Source organism: Lissotriton vulgaris, chromosome 9 (assembly GCF_964263255.1).
Source record: "Lissotriton vulgaris chromosome 9, aLisVul1.2, whole genome shotgun sequence".
In the NCBI taxonomy this organism is placed as follows: Eukaryota; Metazoa; Chordata; class Amphibia; order Caudata; family Salamandridae; genus Lissotriton; species Lissotriton vulgaris.
The window spans coordinates 968119755-968145595 of NC_141697.1; the positions used below are offsets into that span (position 1 = coordinate 968119755).

At 43.7% G+C, this 25841-nt stretch overlaps 1 protein-coding gene across 1 annotated transcript in view; it reads left to right on the forward strand.

Moving 5' to 3' along the window:
* DOCK3 (dedicator of cytokinesis 3) overlaps positions 1–25841 on the forward strand; it is a 1414611-nt gene that overhangs the window by 1023640 nt on the left and 365130 nt on the right. The window contains exon 15 of the mRNA XM_086938817.1: positions 19254–19378. Coding sequence (XP_086794943.1) covers positions 19254–19378 — 125 coding nt within the window. The remainder of the gene's footprint in view (positions 1–19253; positions 19379–25841) is intronic.

A 25841-nucleotide genomic window follows, 5' to 3' on the forward strand; every position in this document is an offset into this window, starting at 1 on the left:
AAGCTTATTTGTTTTTCATTTTGTCTTCCTATTTTCCTTTTTTGGTCCTGCCACCAGAGGTTTATAGCCTGTGAACATCATTTCACATCTGCTCATCATTACATGGTTTATCTCTGATGATTAAGGATCAGTCGTTCTATTGCCTGCAATTCTCTCTGAATTCAGTATTCACTCACTATTAAAATCATCTGTAGCAGACACAGCAGAGTCCCATGCCTGGAAGGCTGCTGCTTTTATTCTCAATTAGATTAATAGGCTTGTCAGACATCTTTGATATCAAAGTCTGCCTTTTCAAACAGAAAGGGCTGTGACTTCACATTGTGCTCACCTCAAACTGCAAAGTGGACTTAAGCCCCTATCTCTAACAGTATTATAAAAATGAAGAGAATGCAGGGTTGTAAAAGGTTTCCAAAAGCATATTGAAGGTGTAGAATCGTGGTGCACATTAAGGGGCTAGATCATTTTGCTCTGCTTCATGTGTCACATCTCTAAAAATACATTACTCTGAGAGGTTTCTGTGACAAAACAATGATCTGCAGATGACCAATGGAGTAAGCATCTGTTACCAAAAAAACAAATACATTTCTTACGTTTTTGTAAACTATCTTGAGAACTATCTCCATGAAATGGTCCCATGACTTTTGTGAGCCACACCTAAGAAGTGTTCAAGAGCACACATGCTCAATGTTTTTATATGTTTTTTTAAACATAATATGTATATTAGGACGGTACAGCAAGAAAGATTTTAAGTACCAGAGTCATGTCTGCTAGATAGCATTATCACACTGTTAGGAGTTTAAGTAGCAGACTTGAACAGTTTTTTTCTTGCACTTGAGAGAAACGTATACACCTTCCGATGGAAATTTTAAGAAATGACGATAACATGTTCAGGTGTAGGACAGATATGCACTCCTACGTCAGATCATTCTTTTCTTAACCTCATATTGAAAAAGCGTAGTTGGCTATATCAATCTAAAAAATTCCCCAATTCCAATAAGGGTGGGCAGATTTATGTCCCTGCAAGTAGTGAACTCACTACATTTAGGGGCTGATTATGATGTTGGGTGGAAAGCCTCCTCCCGACAGTCGGATTCTCCTAGACCGTGTAGGAACCCTTCAAACCGACTCGGCCGGTTTACAATTCTTATTGACTTATTACGATGTTCACGGTAGGACTGTAAACCAGAGCACACAGAGGAGTACAAAGTTCCCCGGTGATCGTGATACAGTGTGGAGAAGGGAGTGGATGCAAAGAGTCAAGGAACTAAGAAGGTTCCCTTGTCGGAACTAGAGAGCGTCACACACCCAGAGCATTAGGTGTGAAACACACCCTGGCTGAAGGATGTCCAGTATCATCATCGGCTCACTGCCCCTCGTCAGACCGGCACTGCAATGTCTGACGGAGTGCCCAAGGGCACTCTTTTGGCGGAGTTCTCTTGTTCCTTGCCGATGGTGAGTGTGAGTGAGGACGGAAGAGAGTGTAGTCAGTGCAAAGTGAGTGAATGTTAAAAAGGGTAATCAGTCCACAATAAGTTTTATTGACGTGGCTGATTCCCTAATTAAAAGGGGTGGGAGGGGAGCTAGAGGCTGTGGGAGTATACAGACATCTAACTCAACCCCCTGGTGTGGTCAACATGTTTCTCGCCAACCGGCGATTCGTCAGGACCTAAAGCAAGGTACTACACAAGAAAAGAAACAATTAAATGCTCATGCACAAAGTAAAAAGCAAATACAACCTCTCAGGGTCGGGTGCAAAGAGGGCCACGGGGTCCTGCTCTAATTAGGCGACCTAGAGGTAGGGGAAAAAGGGGTTAAAAGAGAGCGAGTCAAGTCATAGCTTAATTATGTGACTGTATAGTCAGAAGACGTAGAGTGACTTCAGTGAACGCTCTCCACACTGTGAGGGGTGAAGGGGGACGTGAAGGGAAACTGATCATACCGGACACTGTGTGCAATTTCCCTTCATAATCGGTCTAGTGATGGCGCGATTATTATCTCTATTTTGAGAAAGCAGAGTACAGATAAAATACTAATCTGAAGTGTGATGCCGAATCTTTCACAGTGACACCCATTCCTTGGAGAATAGCAGGAAGGTTCTTATCCTAAGGGAAAGTAACAAGGGCCTCGCAGCATGCTCCCGTGAGGCCAGCACTGTCTGGTGGGTAAACCTGTAGGGTAGGGAAGGGAGGGATTAATATGTGTATTACACCTCAAGGAGGGGGTTGGTGTGTTATTGTTATGCTAATGCATGGTGGTGGAGGCTAGTGTAACAAGTGACCTCCAGGGTTAAAACAGACGCTCCTGTGACTACTCATGGAGTAGGAGAAGGGGGGGGGAAGGTGGAGGGGGGAAGGGGGAAGAGAAGGGAGGGAAGGGGGACAACCACTCTATCCACATTAAAAGTATAGAGATCAGCGGGGCCCCAGGATGGAGCCCAGTAATGAAGTTCTGCAGCCCACTGCCAATTCATGCTAGCAGGCCTAAGGCATTATTAGAACCGGCGCTGTGGTGCTCAGGGTCACCGCGCTGTTGGATGCCTCCAAGATGTGAGTAACGTCGAGTTAGTTAGGTCGGGGGCAGGGGGGGGCGGGGCTCTCCCCATGCTCCGCTCGATTGCTGATCGTACTGAGCGTCGGTCAGTTGTAGGGTGATGAGCAATCTCAGTAGCGGTCAGGAACATGGGGCTGCAAGATTTGTTGTAACCGGCAACAGGTAACTCTCACTGATGGACGCGGGTCCAAAGCGGGGTTAGGAGCAGTTACCGTAAATGCCATGAGGGCTGGGCTGCATACATTGGGACGAGCCTCGGGGGGTCAGGGGATGGAAGCAAAGCTTACCTCAGTCCAGGCGCTGGCACGGCGGGACACCTACACCTCACGCTCACGGCACCTGGTCAGGGTGCGGAGCAGCTGGTGAGGGATCACGGAGGGGTACGCCATTAAATAGGTTGATTAGTAATCAAGCAAGCAAAAAAAAAGGACTGTAAACCACACAGTCTTTCTGACTCGGTTCCGGTTGGCTCTTGGAGAAAATGGTGTCAGTCCGACCCTCATCGTACAGCTCTATGGACTGCGTTTCCGACTGAGCAATTACGATGTCGGTTTCAAACAGCATTTCCGAGTTGACCTGTCCGACACAAAAAGGTTGTCAGAATGTGAATTTTTGGGCCCCTAGCAGGGCCCGCTTCATCCTGCGGCCTCGGGTTGGGAGCCAAGGGGGTACTTAAGAGACCCTACTGTAAAACCCTGCACTGTGTGACAGGCACCATGGCGTGCCTGCGACAGGGTGCAGAGTTTTCAGCTCTCCCCCCATTTCCCCATAGGAGCCTGTGATGTCGGGCGAAACACGGACTCCCATAGGAGTAAATTATTTTAAGGAGAAGCAAGTATGTCAATATGATAACCTGGCAATGCTAGAAGAAGCATAGCAACATTACCATGTGAGGGAGCCTGTAAATTAAGAGAATTAGGGTTGTCACAAGTCACCTTGGATTAGGAGATGCTTGTATAAATGCGGTTAAAAAGTCAATTAATTTATCCTATCAGTGTCTCTATTTTTATAACCTCCAATTCCCATCAGCTTTTCATAAATAGTAAAGCTTTGGAAGGATCATATAGTGATGTCATTTAAAAAAGGGGTGCAGTCAAGCTATTTGGAAGAAAACTGAGCCAGTACTAGAGCTAATGCATAGTCAACCAAAACTGGACAGAAGGATAAAGTATAAATGGTGGCATGAAAGCTCATATCTGGAAAATGGTGGTTTCCTATGGGAGGCAACAGCAGTTCCTTGTCTCCCTTCCTACCTGTCAAACACAGTGTTAAGTGGAAGTAGACCAGGTGGGACTTTCTTCATATGAGATTGAATGGGCAAAATGATACATTGATCTGGTTAACAGAGATAAAGAACCAAGAAGAATTGAAAGAGGGAGGTAAAGGTTACACAAGCAGGAATATTTTGAAATGGAACTGAACACATGGGGAAATGGAGAACAAGAAGGCAGAGAGGAATTCAGGATTGAAAGAGAGTTCTAAGGACAAATCGAAAAGAATGATGTCTTATTGATCAGTGAGGTACTAAAAAATAACAATGACTATGTAGCATGTTAGACAAACTGTTAATACTCTAAAGATGTCTATTTTATGTAATAAACTCTCACTTCTACTTCACATTTCTCACCATTCTCTTTCTCTCTCTCTCTCTTCTTTCCTACATTGCCTCATCCCACTCTTCCATCTCTTCCTTTTTCTGTCCAGTTGTTCTGTTTTGTCTCTCTATCGTTCTCTTTTTGTCACTTATTGCTCGCTCACACATTTCCTTCCATAGCTCGTAATTCCCTGATGCAAGACTTACTTTGGCAGATCTTCTCCCCCCCACTGATCAATTTACAGGCCTGCATGCTTTCTGTGACAGAACAGAGGGAATGTGACAAAGGGCACCATTTCTTGGGAGAGGGGAGCAGGGTGGTGGATGGAGGAGCTAGCTGCCTGCACCAGCTTACAGTATTTTGCACCTTCAGGTTTTGTCCAACCACTCCCAGCTGCACTGCGAACAGGTCTATATATCCACACTCTTTTCAAAGGTGGGGAGGTGACTTGTTGTGCCTCTGCCTGGCTGTATGCACTGGCTTCCACTGCTGAGAGCTGGTCTGAGCATGCTCACTTTTCACAAACTGAAAGCTAACCCACACACCCTCAAATCCCCTGGTAGGAAGTAATATGATGGAAGTGGGTAATATGGGCACTGTTATTCGATTGTATTTTTTCCATCTAGGCTTTAGGATCTGTGCTGCTCCTGATGTCACTGGCGCCTGAGGTCAAACCTCTATCAATGTACAACCTCAAGCCAAATCCACTTCAACCCCGATGAGGTTGCTCCTGGATTCCACTCATGCACACCGGATCCCATGCACAACTGAACTCTCTGAGTCTGACAAAACTCTTCCTCTTCCCCAAGCCTTTATTCAGAGGCTTAATTATCTTTTTCTTTCAAACTCCGATCTACCTGACGATGTCAATGGTGTCGATGGGGAAGTATTGACACTACACTAGTATGATAATAAAGACATGCATCCCTGGACACTGGGCTGGTGTCACCCCTTAGATCACCTACGTAAGAAAGCAAAACTTTTGGCATGGTAATTAGGTATGCAGCTGATGTTGATGACCTACAGCTACTTTCAAGATAAATCAAGACAAATGTCCCTATGAAGGTTTTGCACCCAGAACCTGCATTATCTGAGCCCATACTTCAATTTAATTACGACCTGACAGGCCCTTATGGGTATGTGGGAGAAGCCTTGCTCTTACAATGCAGTAAACAGGCAGGTGGCCAGTCATCACAGACCATGTTTGGGTGACTCAGACTTTCTTAAACAGTGCCAGATTCCTGAGAGTTTTGTGGTCCAAGCTTCTGCCAGCAAAGTTAACCCTAATGCATTCCCTACGGCCCTACAATCCCTCCTTCTCCTGGAGAGAGTCAAACAGTATTTAAGCATTCAGAAAGCAGAAGTGTTCTTCCTCCAGCTTGAAGCTGAGATTTGCCACTGTGGTCTGTCTAATGGGTCACTATATTTGAATCTTTTGGGAGATGACTATCGAGATCTTGCCAGCAGTCCCAAAAGAATTTCAGGACTCTAGGTCTCAAACCATTTAGTACAGTCTGGGAGCAGCAAAGTGCATCATTAAGGCTAGCCTGGATATGAATGACTGCTTGGTGTGTGCATTAGGGGCAACAGTGTGGCTTTTCAGGGTTACACAGTTGTCTCTTGTTGTTATGCCTTTTGATAGGCCTTGCCTCTTTGGCGAAAAGGATGTATCCATCCTCAATCACTTTAAAGAAAGTAGGGCTAGAGTATGTCCGTGAGCCTTTCGACCCTTGCCCAGTAGCTTCCTCAGCCATTGTGGCCCTTTCATGAATACTCCAGGGGGGTAGTTTATAGGCATCACTTAGCTCTACCACCTCCACAGCAGTCACTCTTTTCCTTTCATGGCTGAGGATGTGTATTGAGCAGGCATTGGGAACTGTTTCACCCAGGCCTCTACCCATGTGGCATCAGCCTCCAAGCCACTTTAGTTTACCCTTACCAGCACACAGCTACCTGGTGGGATGCAGGATTAGCCATTTTCTCTCATGCAGTGCATTACATCCAACAGATGGTTCCTTCTGATCATCCAGTAGGGCTATTCCTTACCATTCCTTTCCAGCCATCTCAACTCCCTTTCAGAAGACACCTATCCTTTTTGTTGCAAGAGGTTCAGGCTCTGTTGGCCAAAAGAACCATCCAGAGGGTCCCAGCCTCAGAGGTATACCAAAAGGCCTTAGTGGTTTACTCTTTTCCTGCATGTCTTTATAAATCCTCTATGTTGAACAGCTAATTCCATGTGACAACCCAAAACAGGGAACTTAATCCTATTTTGGATTTTCACCCAATGAATGCCTTCCTCTGGTTTGGACAATTTCAAAATGGTCACTTTGGTCCAAGTTCTGTCTGACTTGGATCGTGCGAATGGATGGTCACTTTGGACCTGCAGGATGAATGGCTTCATGTGTCCATCCTACAATTCCACAGACCTTACCTATGGTTTAAGGTCATCCAGGAGCTTTGTCAGTTTACCATGCTGCCCTTTGGTCATGCAAGTGCTCACTAGTTTTCAAACATGATAGCAGTGGTCGCTGCCCTTCTTCGGAAGCTGGGGATACTAGTTTTTCCATACCTCACCGACTGTCAACAGTCAGTCATGGACCACATCCAGAACATGGTGAACCGCCAGACATCTTTGTTTTTTTTATCAATGAGCCTAAGTCACATTGAATTCAGGGCCTTTCCTCCATCTCACCGAGTCCAGAACATTTGGGCTATGATCCTGATGTTTCAGCCTTGGTCCTGTATCTCAGTGAGAGTAACTTGCAGGCTTTCTGGCTTGTAGAATCCTGCATCCTTCTTGTCCACTTCACCTGGTGGCAAATGTGGGTTCTGTGGTGGACCAGCACCAAAGAAACCTTTTGGATGTCATCCAAATTTCAGAGGAGACTTCATAAGTTCTGCAGAGGAGGCTGCTAGACTGCAACTTGACTAGTGGCATACTCCTCTCCCTCCTCACCCAGAGTTGACAGTGGTGATGGATGTGTCCCTGCTAAGCTGGGGCAGTCAATTGTGAGAGGATGAGTTTAGAGTACTCTTATCTCTGGTGGGAACCTGTCTCCACATGAATCTATTTGTACACAGGTCCACTTGCATGGTGTTGAAAGCTGTCCTGCTGTTCATTAAGGGAAGGCTGGTGCAGGTTGTAATGGACAACCCCACTGCCTTGTGATACTGCAACAAACAGGCTGGAATGGGGTCAGAGAACCTGTGCCAAAAGGCAGTGAGCCTCTCGAGTTAGTTGGAATGTCAAGGCATCTCCTGATCGTGAACTACAATCTTTAAATGCCAGGACAGATGACCCCAGCTGGCAGAGCCAAGCGGATCATGAAAGGTGGTTGCATCTCGAGATAGTGCAGGACATCTTCCAAAAGTGGAGCGAACATTGGCTGGATCTTTTCACCACCTTCTAGTTTCAAGGGGCCCAATTCACAAAAGTAATCTGAGACAAAATCCTAACTTTACGACTTTCGGTATGCACAAAAGGCATTTAGGAGTAGTAAAGTTAAGATTCCTAACTTTACTACTCCTAAATGCCTTTTGTGAATACCGAAAGTCATAAAGTTAGGATTTTATCTCAGTTTAGGGGTAGAAAAGTTAGGAATCCTAACTTTACTACTCCTAAATGCCTTTTGTGAATACCGAAAGTCGTAAAGTTAGGATTTTGACTCAGATTACTTTTGTGAGTCGGGCCCAAGACCTCTGTGCTTTGGAGTTCTCTGTAACACTCTCTGAATGAGACACATACAGGCTCGAATGGCGCACAGGACTTCTATATACTTTCTTTCACTGCCTCCCATGCCCCAAGTTCTGAAGAAGATCAGGAAAGACCAAACCCATGTCATCTTAGTGGCTTCAAATTGATCCTGGAGCGTGTCGTACCTGGAAATTCTGTGCATGAGCTTTTATCATTCAATCAGGTTACTGTTTTGTGGGAACCTTCTGCTGAAGCAGCAAGGAAGGGTTCTGTACCCTGCCGATTCTACACTTCCATGTATGTATATTAAGCTGTGGTAGTTGAGTGAGTTTGACCTGCCACCTGAGGATGTGAATGTCATCCTTGCATCCCGCTGTCCTTCTACACAACCATCTAGTCTTGGCACTCAGGCAATTGTGTGGCTTGGTGTGGAGTCTGCACCATAGACTACTAATAAGCCAAACTGTCAAATATATATTCTGGGCCACTGGAATTATGTGATAGTGCGGCTCCGGCGATTTTTGCGTAATTATGGATTTGCCAGATTTGCTGCATAGTCTATCATATGCTGCATAATCTGCAGATTTTAACATGAAAAATCTTTTTCTAGCTCAAACGGTTCAAAAGTTACAAAAAAATGTAGCAACGAATGTTGCACCTTGCTGGAAGTCCCTTTGCAAAACGGGACTGGTCATCTTTCTGTTACTTATTGCTGTATTCAGGTATTACACTGGTACTAATGAGGAGCAACCAATGCCCAGTCAGTGTTACAGAGTTTAAAAATGACTAAATAATGCTATTACAAACTGTACCACATGATATGCATTTCCTGTTGCATAATTTGCTCAAACCTGCTGCAGTATTTGGTCCTCTCCTGCCTCATAATTCAAGTGGCCTTGGATATATTACTGTTTCTGTCCTTGGCCCCGCAAAGTCTTGCAGCCACATTATTTGTTGGCCCTTTTGGCCTTTTCTCACTTGCCAGACCAACTGTCCTTGTTTAAATCACTTGTTGTAATGCATTTTATTGAGGGTTTAACTCAATTTCTTCCCAAACCATTTGTGATGCTACAATGGGATCTTAATTTGGGTCTGAATTTCCTTATATGTTCCCCCTTCTGCACATGCATGGTTGCTTGCTGAGGTAAGTGCTAGAGTTGCAATGACAGACAATGTGTGGGAGCTATTTTATTTACAACCAGATCTTTAAGACTTTCATAAATCAAAGTAAATTAAGCATTTTGCGCAGAGAGAGGGGAAGCTAATTCTAGAGAAGTGATGCTCTGACCAAGAATGGCTTGGCTCCCAGTTTCATCTGCTTATTGGTAGGTACAACGACTCGAAGAACATCATACGACTGCATCATGTGTGGAGCCTTATAGTGAATGAGCTTCTGTTAAATACAGTGTGGTCCCTTTCCATAGAAACTCCCATAGACACAGCACAATGGGTTCAAATTGATCCTTGTACCCATTGGTAGCAAATACAAAGATTTAAGAGCACCGGAAGCAGATGTTAAACAAGGTCACAGTGGAGCCAGTCTAGCTGTGGCATTCTGAATATGCTGTAGCCTTTTTAAGAGCCCTGCCTCTGAACCAGGGAATAGTGTTGCAGTAGTCCAGGTGACTAAGAGTGCTCCCCTGAATAACCAACAATTGTACATATAAAGGTAGAAAAAGTAAGATTTTGTGAAACAATAATTGAAGAGAGAAAGACGTTACTGATAGATAGTTTGCTTGGCTTTGAGATGGTTAACTTATTGTCCAGATGGAAGCCAAAAGTAGGCACCACTTCAGCTTCCATAGGAGGGGAACCTTACATGGCTGGCCTTAGGTTCTTGGGAATGGCAGTGGAGAGGCTGCCATTAGAGCAGAACAGGATTTCTGTGTTTTCTGCAAGACCGGGCCAAAAGGTGGGCCAAAAAGAGGATGTATAAATTAAAAATAGTGAGGCTGGATGAGGAGCTATTTGAAACACCCTGCAGCAAAGCTCAAACCCAGAATTAAATGGGGGAAGATAGACAGCCTGATATGTGCTTTCCAAGTAAGACCTGATCCTAAGGACTGCATTCTGAATGCTTACTTCAGCCAACTTAATTAGCAGCCTATCATGGGACACCATTTCTAAAGGTAGTAGATACATCTAGCAACACTTGGGGCTCCCAGTGACCATTATCTGCCCACAATTGAAGGTCATCCAAGGTGGTTTCCATCCCATGAGTAGGGCAGAAGTCTCATTGTACCTGGTCTAAGATGTTATGCTACTCCACACATCTATAAATCTGACTCTTAAGGAAATCCTTCAAGATATTTACAGGAAAAATCGGAATTGATAATGGGCCTACATTACTTAAGGTAACAAGGCCAGTGCTGTCCTTCTTTAGCAGTGGCACAGCTAAGGCCTTTTTCCACCCATTTCACACTACCACATTCAAAATAGAATTGTTGCATTTGTTCATGAAAGAATCAGCCACAGGGAGCTAACACTTTCAGACAACTGGAGGAATGAGTCCAGAGGTGTTGTTGGTGTAAAAGGATTTGCTAAATCCATAAATCCCTCGGAGGTTAGCTTTTCAAGCTTAGAAAGCATGGGCATCTCAGCTTCAGAAGTGAAACTGTACTCTGCATCAGAATCTGTTGCTCTGATCACATAGGAGCCATTAGGCAGAGCTCCCAGAGGGTCATAGACCTTAAGAAGCCAGTATATGCTGGGGAGTATGAAGACGGAGGACAGCATCAAGAGTGGAAGTAGTCCACTCAAAATAGCTCTTATAGTCAATATTCCCTGGACCCTCTCCCATGGAAAGGTCCAGTGTTCTGAAGATGTCCATGAAATCATCGGCTGTTCATTTTGTCTATGGCTGGTATCAATATGGTCAAACTATTAGCCATTTTCAAGCCACGGTCCTCCTTGGGCCTCTTAATCCTGAAATGAATTAGACAATGATGAGATCAGACCAGCAGAACAATGTCTGCTTATCCACCAGCCTCACTGGGGTGAAAATCAAATCAAGCAAGTGACCATTCTGATGTATGCTGGTGTAGATGTTTTAAAAAATCTAACACTGATAGCATACTGATAAAATATTAAGCCTGCACATTACTAAGGAGCTCTGTCCTAACACTCAAAAAGCAGGTTCAGTGAATAATCATCAGGTCCAGGCAAAGAAATTCTAAATATAAGAAGGAGTATCTAGCAACTATTGGCAACACGTTTAGTAATGCCTCACAGATGGAATAAAATAGGGTTTACTTTCAAATAAGGATCCTAGTATAATGCTTTATCATAGTCATCAGTTTTGTCCACGGCAATTAAACAGTTCTCAAATCCAACACAACTTTGCAGCTGTCCGGCCTGCCACACTCTTGATTCTTCTGCCTCATTGGGATGCGGGGGAACTGCATAGCTTCTGACACTGAAGTCTCAGCTAGATCCAACATTAGAAACTCTTTGCAAGTTACCCATCTCATTGCTGCTTTCAATTATAATATCCTTAATCAGAGAGCAACTTTTCCCCCTTATGGATGCTACCACTTCCCATTGTAGAGGTAACCTTTTCATGGCATCAACAGTACCCCCTTCATCAACTGTATCAATGTAAAGGATTTTATGCTCATATAATGGGGACCCAAAAGCAGAGCCAATGGAGATTAAAAAAGTGAAATAGGATCTTTATTTAAATATTACGATTGTGGGTGGTATTGGTAGCAACTGCTATTAAGAGTACCTCATGAACACATTGAGGTAGGTTAATTAGTTGGGGGTCTGGGCCATTGCCTTTCTAACTCCTTCCAGTTTTATGATGAGGTCGGCCTATCCAGGGTCCCTCAGTCTATAAGGATGAATCATCAGTGCAAACATGATGCTCGATAGCAACCAATACATTTGCTCTCAATGAGGCAGCCTTGTCCGATCTTGAGTATATATTGCTACCCACACTTGTGAATATTTATTTCTTCTGATCCAATGTTGAGATCCCTTCCCATTAATAACTCTTTTTTTACTGAGTCTATATAGCTGCTGACAGCTGAGCACCCCTTACTGTATTTTGTTCTACATGCCAACAATTTTATCTGGACTCCTGATCGAGTAGGACTCCACCTGAACCGTTTACCATCGTGTTCTCCTACTGGAGCAGCAGTACCTTATAAACTACAAGCTCATGTGGTCGTCCCAAAGGGGAGAGGATCCTTCCCCAGGTCTTGCAACTGTTCTAGTTTTAGCTCAGAGCAACACATGCTGTGTTGTGGCTCCAAGCATTCTTACCAAGGAGTAATAATAATAATTCCTATTTATAAAGCGCAGACGTTTCACCCCTCTTAAGGGTTTCAAAGCGCTGGGGGCCGTAAGGGAGATTAAGTCAGCTATTGCCCAGAGTGACATGGTGTTGAGCTGAGCTGCTGCCAGTGATCGAACCGCGAGCCTGCGCTCTGTAGTCAGCCACTCTAGCCACTGCACCACACCTCTCCCTGTAAGAAGGGAAAGGAGTAACTAGGGACCCAGTAAGGAGAACTAGCATGCTCTTGGACCTTAACAACTCCCCCAGTATTCCTCCTGTCCCAAAGAATGCCACTTAAGAACTCTGCCACCCGCTCCATTACTTCAAGACTTACCTGCTAATTGAAGGAAGAGTGTCTGTCGGAAAAGCGTTCAGAATGATTATAGCACGTGAGATTGAGGCCAGTTGTAAGTGGTCGTATGGAAAGACCAATTTCAAGAAAAAATGCAAGATTTTTTCAGGAAGCACTCACTCACCCTAGTGGTGACATGCTTCATCATCGGGTCCACCGGGAGAGATCGAATACCTCCCCGGTGTGCTGCGACGCCAGGAGACTGCGGAGCAGGTTTTCGTGAGGGTAGGGAGTGAAAAAAGTAGTGAATTTAAAAATGTCCAAGGTTGTACCAAAAAATCATTTATTGGCTGGTCAACCTGACATATTAAAAACTTGCTATGTGTGGGGAAAACTAACCAAATAAAGTATACTGGTGTTTCCCTTTTAAAGAAAGGTCAACATGTTTCTGCCCGTGTTATGTGTGACTTTACAGGGCTTTCTTCAGGACCAGTTTGCGAGTGCCACCTTGACAGGTCTGGGCGCGCTAAGGCCCACCCTGCCAAAGGCAGTGAAAGTTAAAAATAGCACTATGTGTGAAATGGTGCATAAAAAATACAAACTTGTAAGTCTGGGGTTTTACCTCTGTTACGAGGAACGTAGAAGTCTGTGGACAAATGGTGAGACAAACAGACAAATAAACAAACAAAGAACATAAAATCAATCGATATTATTCATTTTTTAATGGCAATTAATGCAACTCGGTGGCGTGACACGTGCTGGCATACCTATCAAAGGCCGTGGCCGAGATGAATGGGATGCGAAGGAAAAGTTGTGCCACAAGCCGGGGTGGTGGGCCTCAACTAGCGCTGAGAAGTGTAATCCAGCGCGCTCTGTTGCACGTTTATCTAAGGCAACAGACTGACAAATGGAGACTTACAGTGTTAAGTCCATCCGTGCAGGAGGCCAGGAGTGGCTCCCCGTTGTTACATGGCTGCCTATAGTCGGGAGACGAGGAAATGGTCCCCGAAGTGGTGAGCGTGGAGGCAAAGCTACTGAGTAAGTACCGGTAACTCTGCTGGCCGTGACTTGTAACTCTGATCAAGCACACATATACATGAGCGTGAAAAGAAAGATTATCCTCACATCCAGTGCACGGGTACTTCAATGGGGAGTACTTTTGCTCCCAGCATAGCAGGGTTGTATGTGTATGACTTTGAAACCAAACATATTTTACCTACAACAAACCCCTATGCCTCCTCCATAGGACTATGGAGGAGGTACATCGATGACATTCTCCTCCTGTGGACGGGGAATGAAGACAGTCTCACACAGTTCCTGAGCTGGGTCAATACCCTTGACCCATACTTGAGATTCACCCACAATCATAGCAAAGAATCGATTGTCTTCCTTGACGTAGTGATAAGGATAGAGGGAACATCTCTCACCACTGTGACTCATCATAAACCTACAGCAAAAAATAATCTTTTGGAGTTCAGCAGTTTCCACCCAAGACCTCTACGAGAAAATCTGCCCTATGGACAATTCCTGCGCCTGAGAAGGAATTGCAGTACAATCACTGACTACAAGGTCCAGGCTAAAGAACTGACCGAGAAATTGAAGCAAAGAGGATACCCGCAAGGAATCCTCAACAAAGGCCAGACCCGGGCACGCAATCAACCCCGCGATGCCCTTCTTGAGGAGAATGTGAAGACAAACACAGAGGTGCCGCTCACATGTGTGACCACCTACAGCACCCTCTCAGATAACGTCAAGAAATCGATCAATAAAAATTGGAGAATAATCACAAGTAACATGAAAGATTGGGAGAAACCCCTTTTCTCCTTCAAAAAGGGCAGGAGCCTCAAAGATGCCTTAGTGCATACAAGACCCTTACCATGTTCAACACCGGCTACACTAACTAGGTCTGTTACAGAACCCTGGCACCTTCCTCCCATTACTGGTCATTTCCCTTGCACTGACTGCAGTGTTTGTCATCTTACCACCCACACTAAACAACTCAATTTGGAACCAGGAAAAGTGTGGATTCAAAAATCCCATACTAACTGTAACTCTACTAATGTAGTCTATCTGATTACTTGCCCATGTGCGAAACGCTATGTGGGAATGACAACACGAAAGGTAAAAACACGCATTGGCGAACACCGTTGCAACATTCGCTGTAAAAATGTCACCACGAAACTCAGCAAGCAATTTCTGCAGGCACATCACACCCCAAATGACATGACCTGGACAGTCATCGAGCAGGTCAACAATCCGAGAAATAGAGACAGCATTCTCTTTGAGAAAGAACAGCGCTGGGTGTATAGACTCAGTACCCACATCCATGGGCTCAACGACCAAATTCCATGGACTAGTGTCCTGAAACATTAGATTTAACACTCATTTAACACTAGCCAGAGCTGTGGTACTTTTTAGTCCAGCACTTCATTTGATCATTGGGTTACTGCGAGTCTGGGTTAAACCCAAGCACCGTGTGAACTATTTTTCTTGAATCATGGAACTAGAGGGCTCTTGTTATGCTGAGCATCATTCACTACCACTCGGAAGGAATATGTATTTTTTTATTTATTTTCAATCATACCTGACAAATCCTGCCCCATCTAATGCTGAGACACTAAGCTGAGACACAAACATCTGTTGCGTCAATACCCTTTTGCAAATTCAGAATTTATGAACAACTTTTTGTACCTGTAACTTTCTTCAGGTACAATGCCTTGAACTCTTCCACTACGAGTACCTGTTTCTCAAACTTCGCTCCCAATACAATGCTAGCCTTTCTTTACCCTATCGCAAGGCCGCCTATGGCTTGCTTCCCAAGCCTCGCTTCCATCTCGAATTCAATCCCCGTTTTGATCAAACCTCTCGCGGGAATACGGGACTTGCTTTTCAAGCCTCGCCTTGAATAGCGGCTCCCATTGGCCCGAGCCCTGTCACCTCCCTCATAATACCGGGCTCGCCCTTCACTCAGGATCCACGAGATCCAGTGAGGGAACAGCTAGGTACCGAGAGGGTGCAGAGCGTTGCGGGCGTAAGGAACTTTCTCCGGACATCTTCCACTAAGATAAGTCTATTGCACGAGACTCTGCCAGGTCTCTAAAATCCTCTATGTGTGTGTTTTTTCCTTCCCAAACAGGGTGTGCCATTTTCGCTCCCACCCCCCTCCTGAGTTCTATGGGGCGTGGTTCATTTTTTTACAAGTGAGGATAATCTTTCTTTTCACGCTCATGTATATGTGTGCTTGATCAGAGTTACAAGTCACGGCCAGCAGAGTTACCGGTACTTACTCAGTAGCTTTGCCTCCACGCTCACCACTTCGGGGACCATTTCCTCGTCTCCCGACTATAGGTAGCCATGTAACAACGGGGAGCCACTCCTGGCCTCCTGCACGGATGGACTTAACACTGTAAGTCTCCATTTATCAGTCTGTTGCCTTAGATAAACGTGCAACAGAGCACGCTGGACTACACTTCTCAGCGCTAGTTGAGGCCCACCACCCCGGCTTGTGGCACAACTTTTCCTTCGCATCCCATTCATCTCGGCCACGGCCTTTGATAGGTATGCCAGCACGTGTCACGCCACCGAGTTGCATTAATTGCCATTAAAAAATGAATAATATCGATTGATTTTATGTTGTTTGTTTGTTTATTTGTCTGTTTGTCTCACCATTTGTTCACAGACTTCTACGTTCCTCGTAACAGAGGTAAAACCCCAGACTTACAAGTTTGTATTTTTTATGCTCCATTTCACACATAGTGCTATTTTTAACTTTCACTGCCTTTGGCAGGGTGGGCCTTAGCGCGCCCAGACCTGTCAAGGTGACACTCGCAAACTGGTCCTGAAGAAAGCCCTGTAAAGTCACACATAACACGGGCAGAAACATGTTGACCTTTCTTTAAAAGGGAAACACCAGTATACTTTATTTGGTTAGTTTTCCCCACACATAGCAAGTTTTTAATATGTCAGGTTGACCAGCCAATAAATGATTTTTTGGTACAACCTTGGACATTTTTAAATTCACTACTTTTTTCACTCCCTACCCTCACGAAAACCTGCTCCGCAGTCTCCTGGCGTCGCAGCACACCGGGGAGGTATTCGATCTCTCCCGGTTGACCCGATGATGAAGCATGTCACCACTAGGGTGAGTGAGTGTTTCCTGAAAAAATCTTGCATTTTTTCTTGAAATTGGTCTTTCCATACGACCACTTACAACTGGCCTCAATCTCACGTGCTATAATCATTCTGAACGCTTTTCCGACGGACACTCTTCCTTTGTTTACTTGCTAATTGACTGGGGACCAAGAGTGCCCGAATCCCTTTCTCTCCTTTTGTTGATTGTTACCTGCTAATTGGCCCAACACAAGCTGTCTGGCTCCCAGAGTGCTACTCATTCTTTATTTCTTTTATCTTTCTCTATATGAGAACATGTTGTTGCCATACAGCTCTGGGTTGAGAAAGGAAAGACACAGGTGTACACAGGATTTCTTACAGATGCATACAAAATACAGACCTTTGTCTAAGCTGCACTTCTACTGCCAATGATTTATGTTGTCATATGCACTCTCCAAGAATGCTGGTGCCGTTTTGTAGCAGTGTCTTTCATGCATCTGATAAGGTATCTTAGCCTACATCCTTATTCTGTACTGACACAACTCTGTCTGCAGCACTCACCCCTCGCAGACTAGGAGCCACACAATATGAACAGCACTCTCACATTCCTCACTGAACAGATGTTTGTCACTACTGGCAGCACTCTCACACCCCTCACAAAGTAGCAGTCTTGATCTAACGAAAGCACTCTCGAGTGCCTCCCGGAGTGGCAGTAACAATTCAGACAGTTCCCGCGCACAATTTGCTAACTTGCAGTCGTCAATACCGACAGGCATCTCAGACCTGTCACAGAGTACCAGTCTTATACTACAAAACGCACACTCACACATTGCAAAAATGAGTAATCACACCCTACGGACAGTGCTCTCACATCCCTCACAGATGAATAGTCAGACTCTACTAGCATCATTCCTAAGCATCTCAGAGGGTAGTTGTCTTAAGTCTAATGAAGGCGCTCTCACACCCCACACAGGCTAGACTATCCTGTCCCTAACAGATTCGTTGTCACATTTTACCAGCAACACTCACACACACTTCCTAAACTACTTCTATATTTAGAAGGTCTGATTTGTAGCTGAAAGTGCTGCTTCATTGGCTGGTGAGTTTTTTTTGTGTGGGACCATAGATGGGCAAGTGGGTGTCACAAGTATGAGTCAATGGGTAGATGAATACATACATAAATGCAAGAATAAGAGACTGAGTGTAAGGATGATGAGTGACTGGGAACATGGATGTATGAAACAGTGACTGAATAGATTGATGCATCAACACTGTCAGAAGAAGTGCTAACTCCACAACATAGCATTTCACATTCAGAGCTTTAGTATGAAATGCAGTAAAACACATGGAAGATAGTGAAACAACTTGTTTAATCATGTTATTTTTAAAAACATTGTACAAGTGTAAAAAATCTGGTGCAAAAATTCAGAGCGTGCTAAACACAAATGTCATTTGCACCAGCGAGTATTAGCACATAGTCTTTGTACTGGACAATAAGTGATCACCTATGCTTTTAGCTATGAAACATAAATATGTTTGGGTCAATCATTTAAAATTTTTGTTTGCTCTTTCCCCACTCCGGCGGCTGCTTCTCTGCAATGCAGGACAGGAAGATCAGATGCCTGAGATAAATTATTTTATCACTCATAGGCCAGCATTGTTTGGTCTTTGACTCACTGGTACCTCTTGAATTCCTCTGGAGATGAATAAAAATTGATGAGTTAATAAAACTGAACTTCAGTCTCCTGAATCTTGGAGTTGCGTGATCCCCTGAGTTGTCAAAACAACTGAATGAACTTCCTGAGTAACCCCCAAGAATTTTCAGTTGCCTACCTCATGTCCTCTCAAAAAGAAAATGTTCCTGTATTTTTTTTCCTTTTCAGGGCCATCTTTCCCTTTTACATCAACATTACCCTTTCTGCTCTGGCTTAGGATGAAGATGCATAGTTTATGCTTGTGGAATCTTCCATTTTCATTGAGCTAGAATATCCAATTCCAAGATGCCATGTCATTGCCATGCCCGATCTGTATATTATGTGAGAGTAACAAGAGCGGGTATGCTGAACCTGCAAAAACCCACTCTATCATGTCAAGAGTAGGAGTCCTTGTTTAAAAATGCATGGATAGTGATTTATGCTGCCTGCCATGTATTGAAGGTTTTTACAAAGCTGAATATCTCCTCTCAATTCATAACAGAAAATAATGACTTTGTGGTAACTGCATGAACATCAACTGGGGTAGCCAGGAATAATAGTCCCATCCCTCGCCCCTTGCTTTGGTACCCATGGTAATGATCTCCTGACCCTTCAAGGGGAAGAAATAGAAATTAAAGAGGATTACAAGATCCCTCTTTACTTTCTGTTTTTTCTATTTGATGCCCTTTGCCTAGCCTCTCTGCAGCAAATAAGAAACTGCTATGGGTTAAAAGATGGGCCAACTGGCCAACTCTGTGCTGTCTTCATATCAAGGGTGGCTGACCTCACTTTCTCTACCCTTGGCAGTTTGGTGAATCGAAGTCCATGGGCGGTTGGACACAAGGACCCCATGACAAAATGGTATCTGTGGTTCCTCTTGAAGAATTATATTTCTATCTTCTGCTATCTCTCTCAGGTGTTTGACCCTATCTATATTCATCACTTGCACACATCACCTAGTGATTTTGTTGGAGCACAGGTAATTATGGTGTATCTCCAGAAATGCATGTGTAATTGTGTTTTGTGTCTCCCACCACAGGTGACATCCGTAACGACTTGTACCTCACTTTGGAGCGGGGGGATTTTGAGCGGGGAGGAAAAAGCGTCCAGAAGAACATTGAGGTCACCATGTATGTTCTGTATGCAGATGGTGAGATCCTGAAGGTAAGAACACAGGCGTCATTACACTTCCCCATATTTCAAGGGATCACTGCGTGAGACTTCTGATCAATTAATTTCCAGTTATGATCTAAGAGCAAAAAATCACTCTTTTACCTCAGTTCTCTAAGAGATTGTTCTCCTGCATCACTAGAAGCGGGTAAGTCATCACTCTCACAATTTACTACTGTAAAAGAAAGCCATTCCTTTGTTCCAGTATTCAGAGATCTCCACTGCTGTCCCCTACTTTTACTCAACACCACTTTTGGCATTATACCACTGAGAGATAAGGCATAATTCTTATAATGTATTGACTCCTCTGAAGAAGACATACCTCCACTTCATTGCTCGGAAATCCACAAATATCTTCAACACAGCTCATGGCGCTATGCGCCACAGGTACAATTCATTATGTGATCAAAAACTCTGTGATTTCCAAAATCACAGTTTCCCACTGTAAAATGGCTTTTTGGTATATATTAAATCCATTTTCCATTTCTGACTGGCAAAATGGATTTACAAACCAATACAAAATCACAGTTAGAAAGGCCCTTGAAAGAGGTATTCAATCTGAATTATGATTCACTGTTAAATGTATTAATCGTTTGAGACCAAAGTTGTGGTCACAAACTATTAATCACTTGCCAACACCACAAAGTGTGTGGTAACTGATTTGAAGTATACAAAAAATGTTGGATGGGATACTTGAAGTAATCTCAGCCACTGGTAAATACTCTGGCCACATCCCAGTCCATCGTATGCCTAAACGTTGGTCCCATGCTCACTGGGCCACTAGAACAAAGCTACATCCAACTTAAGAACCACAATCAGGGCAAAACCAACCTTGGGTTGTTTGTGTTGTGTTCAAACATGACCTGGCCTGGCAGTTCAGGCTGGACTGTTCCTATTGGATCTGGGACAAAACCAGTTTTCGTATGGATGAGTCCAAACTGAGGTGCCATGGTGAGCAAAAGAACGGTGGATTGGAATGCTACTCAAAGCGTTTGCCAGTGGTTAGACTTATTGCAAGCTTTCTTCCCATCACCTTTTATGTGTTTGATGGTAACTGATTTGCAAAGGGGAAGATCAAAGATGTGGTTTGTGGACACCTTCCCTTAGTAAATCATGGCTAGGGACAACTGACAACTCTTCCCGATGTTTTTCCTAACAGAAAGCTTTTTTTAAGGCCATACTGGTTTCTTTAAGGAACATGTGCTGCTTTAATAAAAATCCTGATTAGGAATGCAGCTGACTGGAGTTATCGTCCCTGTATTACTTTGGAGCCAAGCACAGGGGGTTTCAAAAAGGAACCTGTCTAATTCATATTCATTTGGCAGATCATTCTGTGACACCCTGTGACTGTATATTTTGTGTGGTGACATGTTTGGATGTATTAGTAAATAGGTTGCATTGCAAAATTAAAGAATGTTTGCATGGTTGCAAAAGGTTTTTTTTTGCAACAGGTCTTTTATTACATCTGGCCCTAGCAACTACTCATCACTATTACTCTTTGAGACTATCTAAAACTGTATTGTCTGTGAGACTTCATTATGGATATAGCTACACATTTTTGTTTAGGTTTGTGAAACTAAAAACAGTCCCCTCCCAGCTATCTGATATTTCTGTCCAAACTCCAGTGCTGCACAGAATCAATAGAGTGGACAGCACACGCACAAGTGACCATTCCCTAAGCATATAACTTCAATAGATGATTTTAAAGCTGTACGCAGTGAGGGCTTGTAGCATTCTACTGCATATGAAGTTGATCAACAGTTAAGCGTATTTAAAAAAAATACATATTTATAAAGGTAACATAATAGACTGACTGACATAGATATCAAGGTCCCTGCTGGGTTTTGGCTGGAATCATTTCACATAGACCTTTGCATTCAACCTTCTATAATTCAATTAAGAAATAACCTAAACATCTTTTTTATTCAATAAATAATTCTTTGATTCAATAAGTGTATCTTTCTAGCACCAAAAAACATATTTGGGTGAATATTGCGCTACATAAATATACTTGATTGAGAAAAGTCAGATTACAGTGCTTAAGTACTTGTACTGTATTGCTTCCTACAAACACCATCCTTGCATTGCATTACATTTCGATGGCAATTCTTGCATTCTGTCTCACAAAGACTTCTTATTACTATCTACAAGAGACTTTTTCTAGAGTTTGGGATTCTTGTATTGCAGTATAAAGCAATGATGGCACAGTCTTTCACTATTTGCACCACCCATTCTCTGCCGGATTACGATTTATTTGAATTTAAAAAACACTTATAGATTACGACGTATGTACCATATACCTTGAAACTTCCTGTTTAATTTTTCGTTACATCAGTCATCACCGGTTAAATCAAATACAGCCACCTCACCCACCAATCAACGAGGTCCACAACCTCTGCTTCCAAGAAGAACCCTGCTTCCAAGCATGTAGAACAATCAAGCCATTCTACATCTCCCTCAAAGCCATCCACACCAACAATCTAGATTATCCGGCAGAAGAACTGTCCTTTGGCCACACACTGGTCACTTGTCAAAAAAACACAAAGGTACTGGAGATCCACAGAGGAAGGAAAGGGAATACAAGAAGACAGGTTTTCCATTATTTTGACTCCAGTCTCTGGAGTGGTATCGCTCTTTACTTTAGACAGACCCCTCCTTATGTAGCAGATCTCTCCTCTTGCTCCATACAAATCACCTGGAGTAAAGAGCTAATGGTATGTAGAGCTGCAGTGGAAGGAAAGTGAATACAAGAAGACAGCCTTTCTTCCTGTTTTGCTTCCATCCTCCACCAGAAACTGACCCCCTAACTCCTGACCTTTTGACAAAACTCAAAACCCTTGTTTTATCCACCCAGTTTCCATTCTCCACCAGACTCAAACCATTTGACCCAGTTTGAAGCCTTATTTGATATTTGCCACTTGCTTATGTCGTGCAGTTGGTACTACACTGGTTCCTACCTACTATGTCCCCATCACTCATGTATATCCACCTATCCATCTCAAACTGCATGTCTCATGCTCGATGTACTGTGCTCAGTTGCCACAAGGGCTAAGCAATCATTACAAACATTGCAATATAAAAATAATGAAAAAGAAAACACGAGCCTGAAGCCTCATTAATGCAAGACCACAACTCCTTACATCATCATTATGTTTTATCACACCCAGAGATTCCCGGAAACCGTGAATTCTTATACAAATACATAATACTGAGAAGATTCAAAATGCAGAGAAAGTTTAATTTTATCCATTTTACTCCCACCACTAGCACACACTGTTCAGTAAAACTGAAAGCAATAAAGGCAGTGTAAATGTGATGCCCTGTCAAAATACAGCTGCATGGCTTGCCTTCTCATCACACACTGTACCCATTCGCCAACTACATTTGATGCTACGCCTATTTGTGAATGTCACAAAAAAACGTATTTTATTAAAGTACCTCCACAAATGTAAAGCTTAAACAGTGGCGGATTAAATCCGTTGGAGGTACCGGGACAGCCGAAACATTCCCCCCCCCCCCCCGAAAATGATCTTTCACTAAGTTTTTAATTTTACCAACCAACAATTTTAGTAAACTTATTTTATTACACAAAACTAAACATTAACAATTATTAATGTTATTAGACAAAAATGAATTAGAAACAATTTTGGAAAGCTTGATTGTAATTTTCGTTCAAGATCTAATCAATATTATTTTGATCTGTTGTCGTGGGGCCCCTAAGAGGAGTGAGGCCCATAGGCCGATGCCTACTTTGCCTATTTGGTCATCTGGAAATGAGCTGAAAGGGACCTCCCAACCTATTTCAGTTGTAAACATATGAACCTTAATCCATTAAGGTTACTTAGTATTCCGTACAATGTTGTGTTAATCCGATTACATGAAATGGTGAAAATTTCGCCAGTGTCAAATTGTGAAATTATTATTTTTTTTTTGCTGCAGGGTAGAGGTTCTAGGTGGAAATCTTTTACAAGAGACCTTTCCATCCAAACGAGTCCCCTAGCTGGTGCCTTGAGTGACATTTTAATGTGAGACATGTCCTTATGTTAAACCTTCACTCAGGAATCTCTCAAGTTGATTTATCATAATTTACACAACATTTTTCATAACTTTCCTGATATTTTGCATAATTTCAGAGGAATCATTCAAAAATGTTCACACCCTTAGTTCTAAGACAAATATAACCAGCAGTGCTCTAGCACACCAGTGGATAACTTGATCTGGTGGGTGCCAGTGGGGCCCACGTTTTTTCTCATCTAATATTTCCCCGAGAGCAAGAGAGGGAAAAAAAAACGAAAGGGGAAAGAAGGAGAAAGAGAAAGATGGAAAACAGTCTCAAAGGGAGAGAACGGTAATATGCAAGAATGAGGTAAAGGGACGGGGTGTCTGATAGTTGATCAAATAAGCTTGGTTTGGATTCCAGACTACACCGCCTTGGTATGCTGTGCATTGACCTGTAGTAGCACCAGCCATGGGCTTCTGAGCAGAATTTGGGTCACAGGCCCTCAAAACTCCCTACAGCAAACCTGTACAGAGCTATCCAGTTATTAAAAGTCAAGTGTACTGACTTTGTAAATAGTATTCACTGCATTAAAGGCAGGCTACAACCATTGACAATCTGTGCAAAATGTGATACCATGAGCCTATGGCGTTGACCACACCTATTATTGTGTTCGCTATCAAAAAGCCAGGCCTATGAGCTTTGACTCTCTTTCAGCATCACTGAAAAAGGAGCCGTTCAGAGCACTGAACATTTCAGAGAAATTGCATGTTTCTTGTTCGACACAAGGTTGCTAAGCAACTACCCAGGACCCAAAACACAAGGGATGAACATTCTCAGAGCAACACACAATCTCAACACTGAAAATATGGCACACTTTTCCGAAGCCATCAATTTTTCTTCTCGCAAGACGTATGGCATCACTATTCTCTCTCTGTTAGGGGTCTGGTGGGATATGACTCCTGGAACACTTCTGAAATCTGTGGGTTATCTGCTCCCTCTGGGGCACCTGCATCAGAAAATGTGAAAATATAAGACCCTGTACAGGGGTGAATGGCATACTCTTTTGCATTGAGGCCTTTCTTTTCTAGGCCTTTTATGTAGCTGTGGCTACTCCCAGGAAAGCTTTACCTTTCCATTTTGTTTTCTTTTTTTTTTAACCACTTTGTGGGTCTTCAACTATAGTGCGTCCGGCCCTTTGGGGGCACCTATGCATCTTTTTGTTTTCAGATCCACACAGTCATGATGATCCTGTGGTTCAAACATATCAGCCAACACCTACGAAGACTCCATTGGCTCCCCGTGGAAAAAAGAGTCACCTTCAAAATCCTCACTCACGCCTACAAATGCCTACACAACAACGGACCCAAAAACCTCAATGACAGAATCAACTTCCACGTATCCAAAAGGAACCTCCGATATTCCAACCTCACACTGGCCGAAACCCCTCGCATCCACAGAGCCAGAGCAGGCAGAAGATCATTCTTTCACATTGCAGCCAAAACTTGGAACAAACTACCGGCAGACATCAGACATGCCCCTTCCCTGAACACCTTCAGGAAGGTCCTCAATACCTGGCTCTTGGCTAACAGATCTGCGCCTCCCTCAGCGCCTTGAGACCCTCACAGGTGAGTAGCGTGCTTACAATTCCCTTGATTGATTGATTGATTGTGGTTCTCCTCTCCTCCCAACACACTGGGAAAGACTGTTGCCTGCAGCTCTGCCCATGGTTCTTTCCTCATAGTGGTGCAGAGCAGGCAGTGAGAGCAGGCTGTGTACTAGGTGCCTTGTGAGTCTCATCCTCCACATGGACCACAGAGTTTAAGGTTAGATTTGCCCGGCCAGGGGATGATATGTCAGTGGACCCCCCGTGTAAAAAGGGCTGATCGTTGAATCTAGCATGGCTGTGCGCCTGTCCCCTGGAGGGACATCCCACACCGGCTGCCCTGAGAGTCAGTTTAGCATTAAGTGCCTGATGTAACCTTCTGTGGCCTCCTGTCCACCCAAATTTGAGTAGAGGATTCTTCATATCTTTCAACAGCCTCGAGCAGTGCTGCTGTCACCTCTGTAGCAGCAGCTTGGCTTTAGTAGCCTGGACCTACTCTCCTAGCCAGTCTTTGCAGACTTCTGACCTAAGATATTCAAGGCATCAGCACCCCAAGTCTTTTTGCAGCTGACCCCTCTCCCACCCTGCACTCCCCAAGCACCCAGGACTTCAGTCACTTGCAGGGTGTGTGTGTCTTCAGCAGGAGACTGTGGTGCCCCCTCACGGGCACCTATAACAGGACCAGAGACAGTGTCCACAACCGTCTAGGAATAGAAGTCCAAAAACGGCGCTCCACACTTCAGACGGGTTCATGAGCAGCGATGGTTGGTCTCCAATCTCATATTACTTTTGTTCTCTGTTGTTTTTACCTATGTAGAGGTTTAAAATGAAAGTGGAAAATTCTAGAATATTAT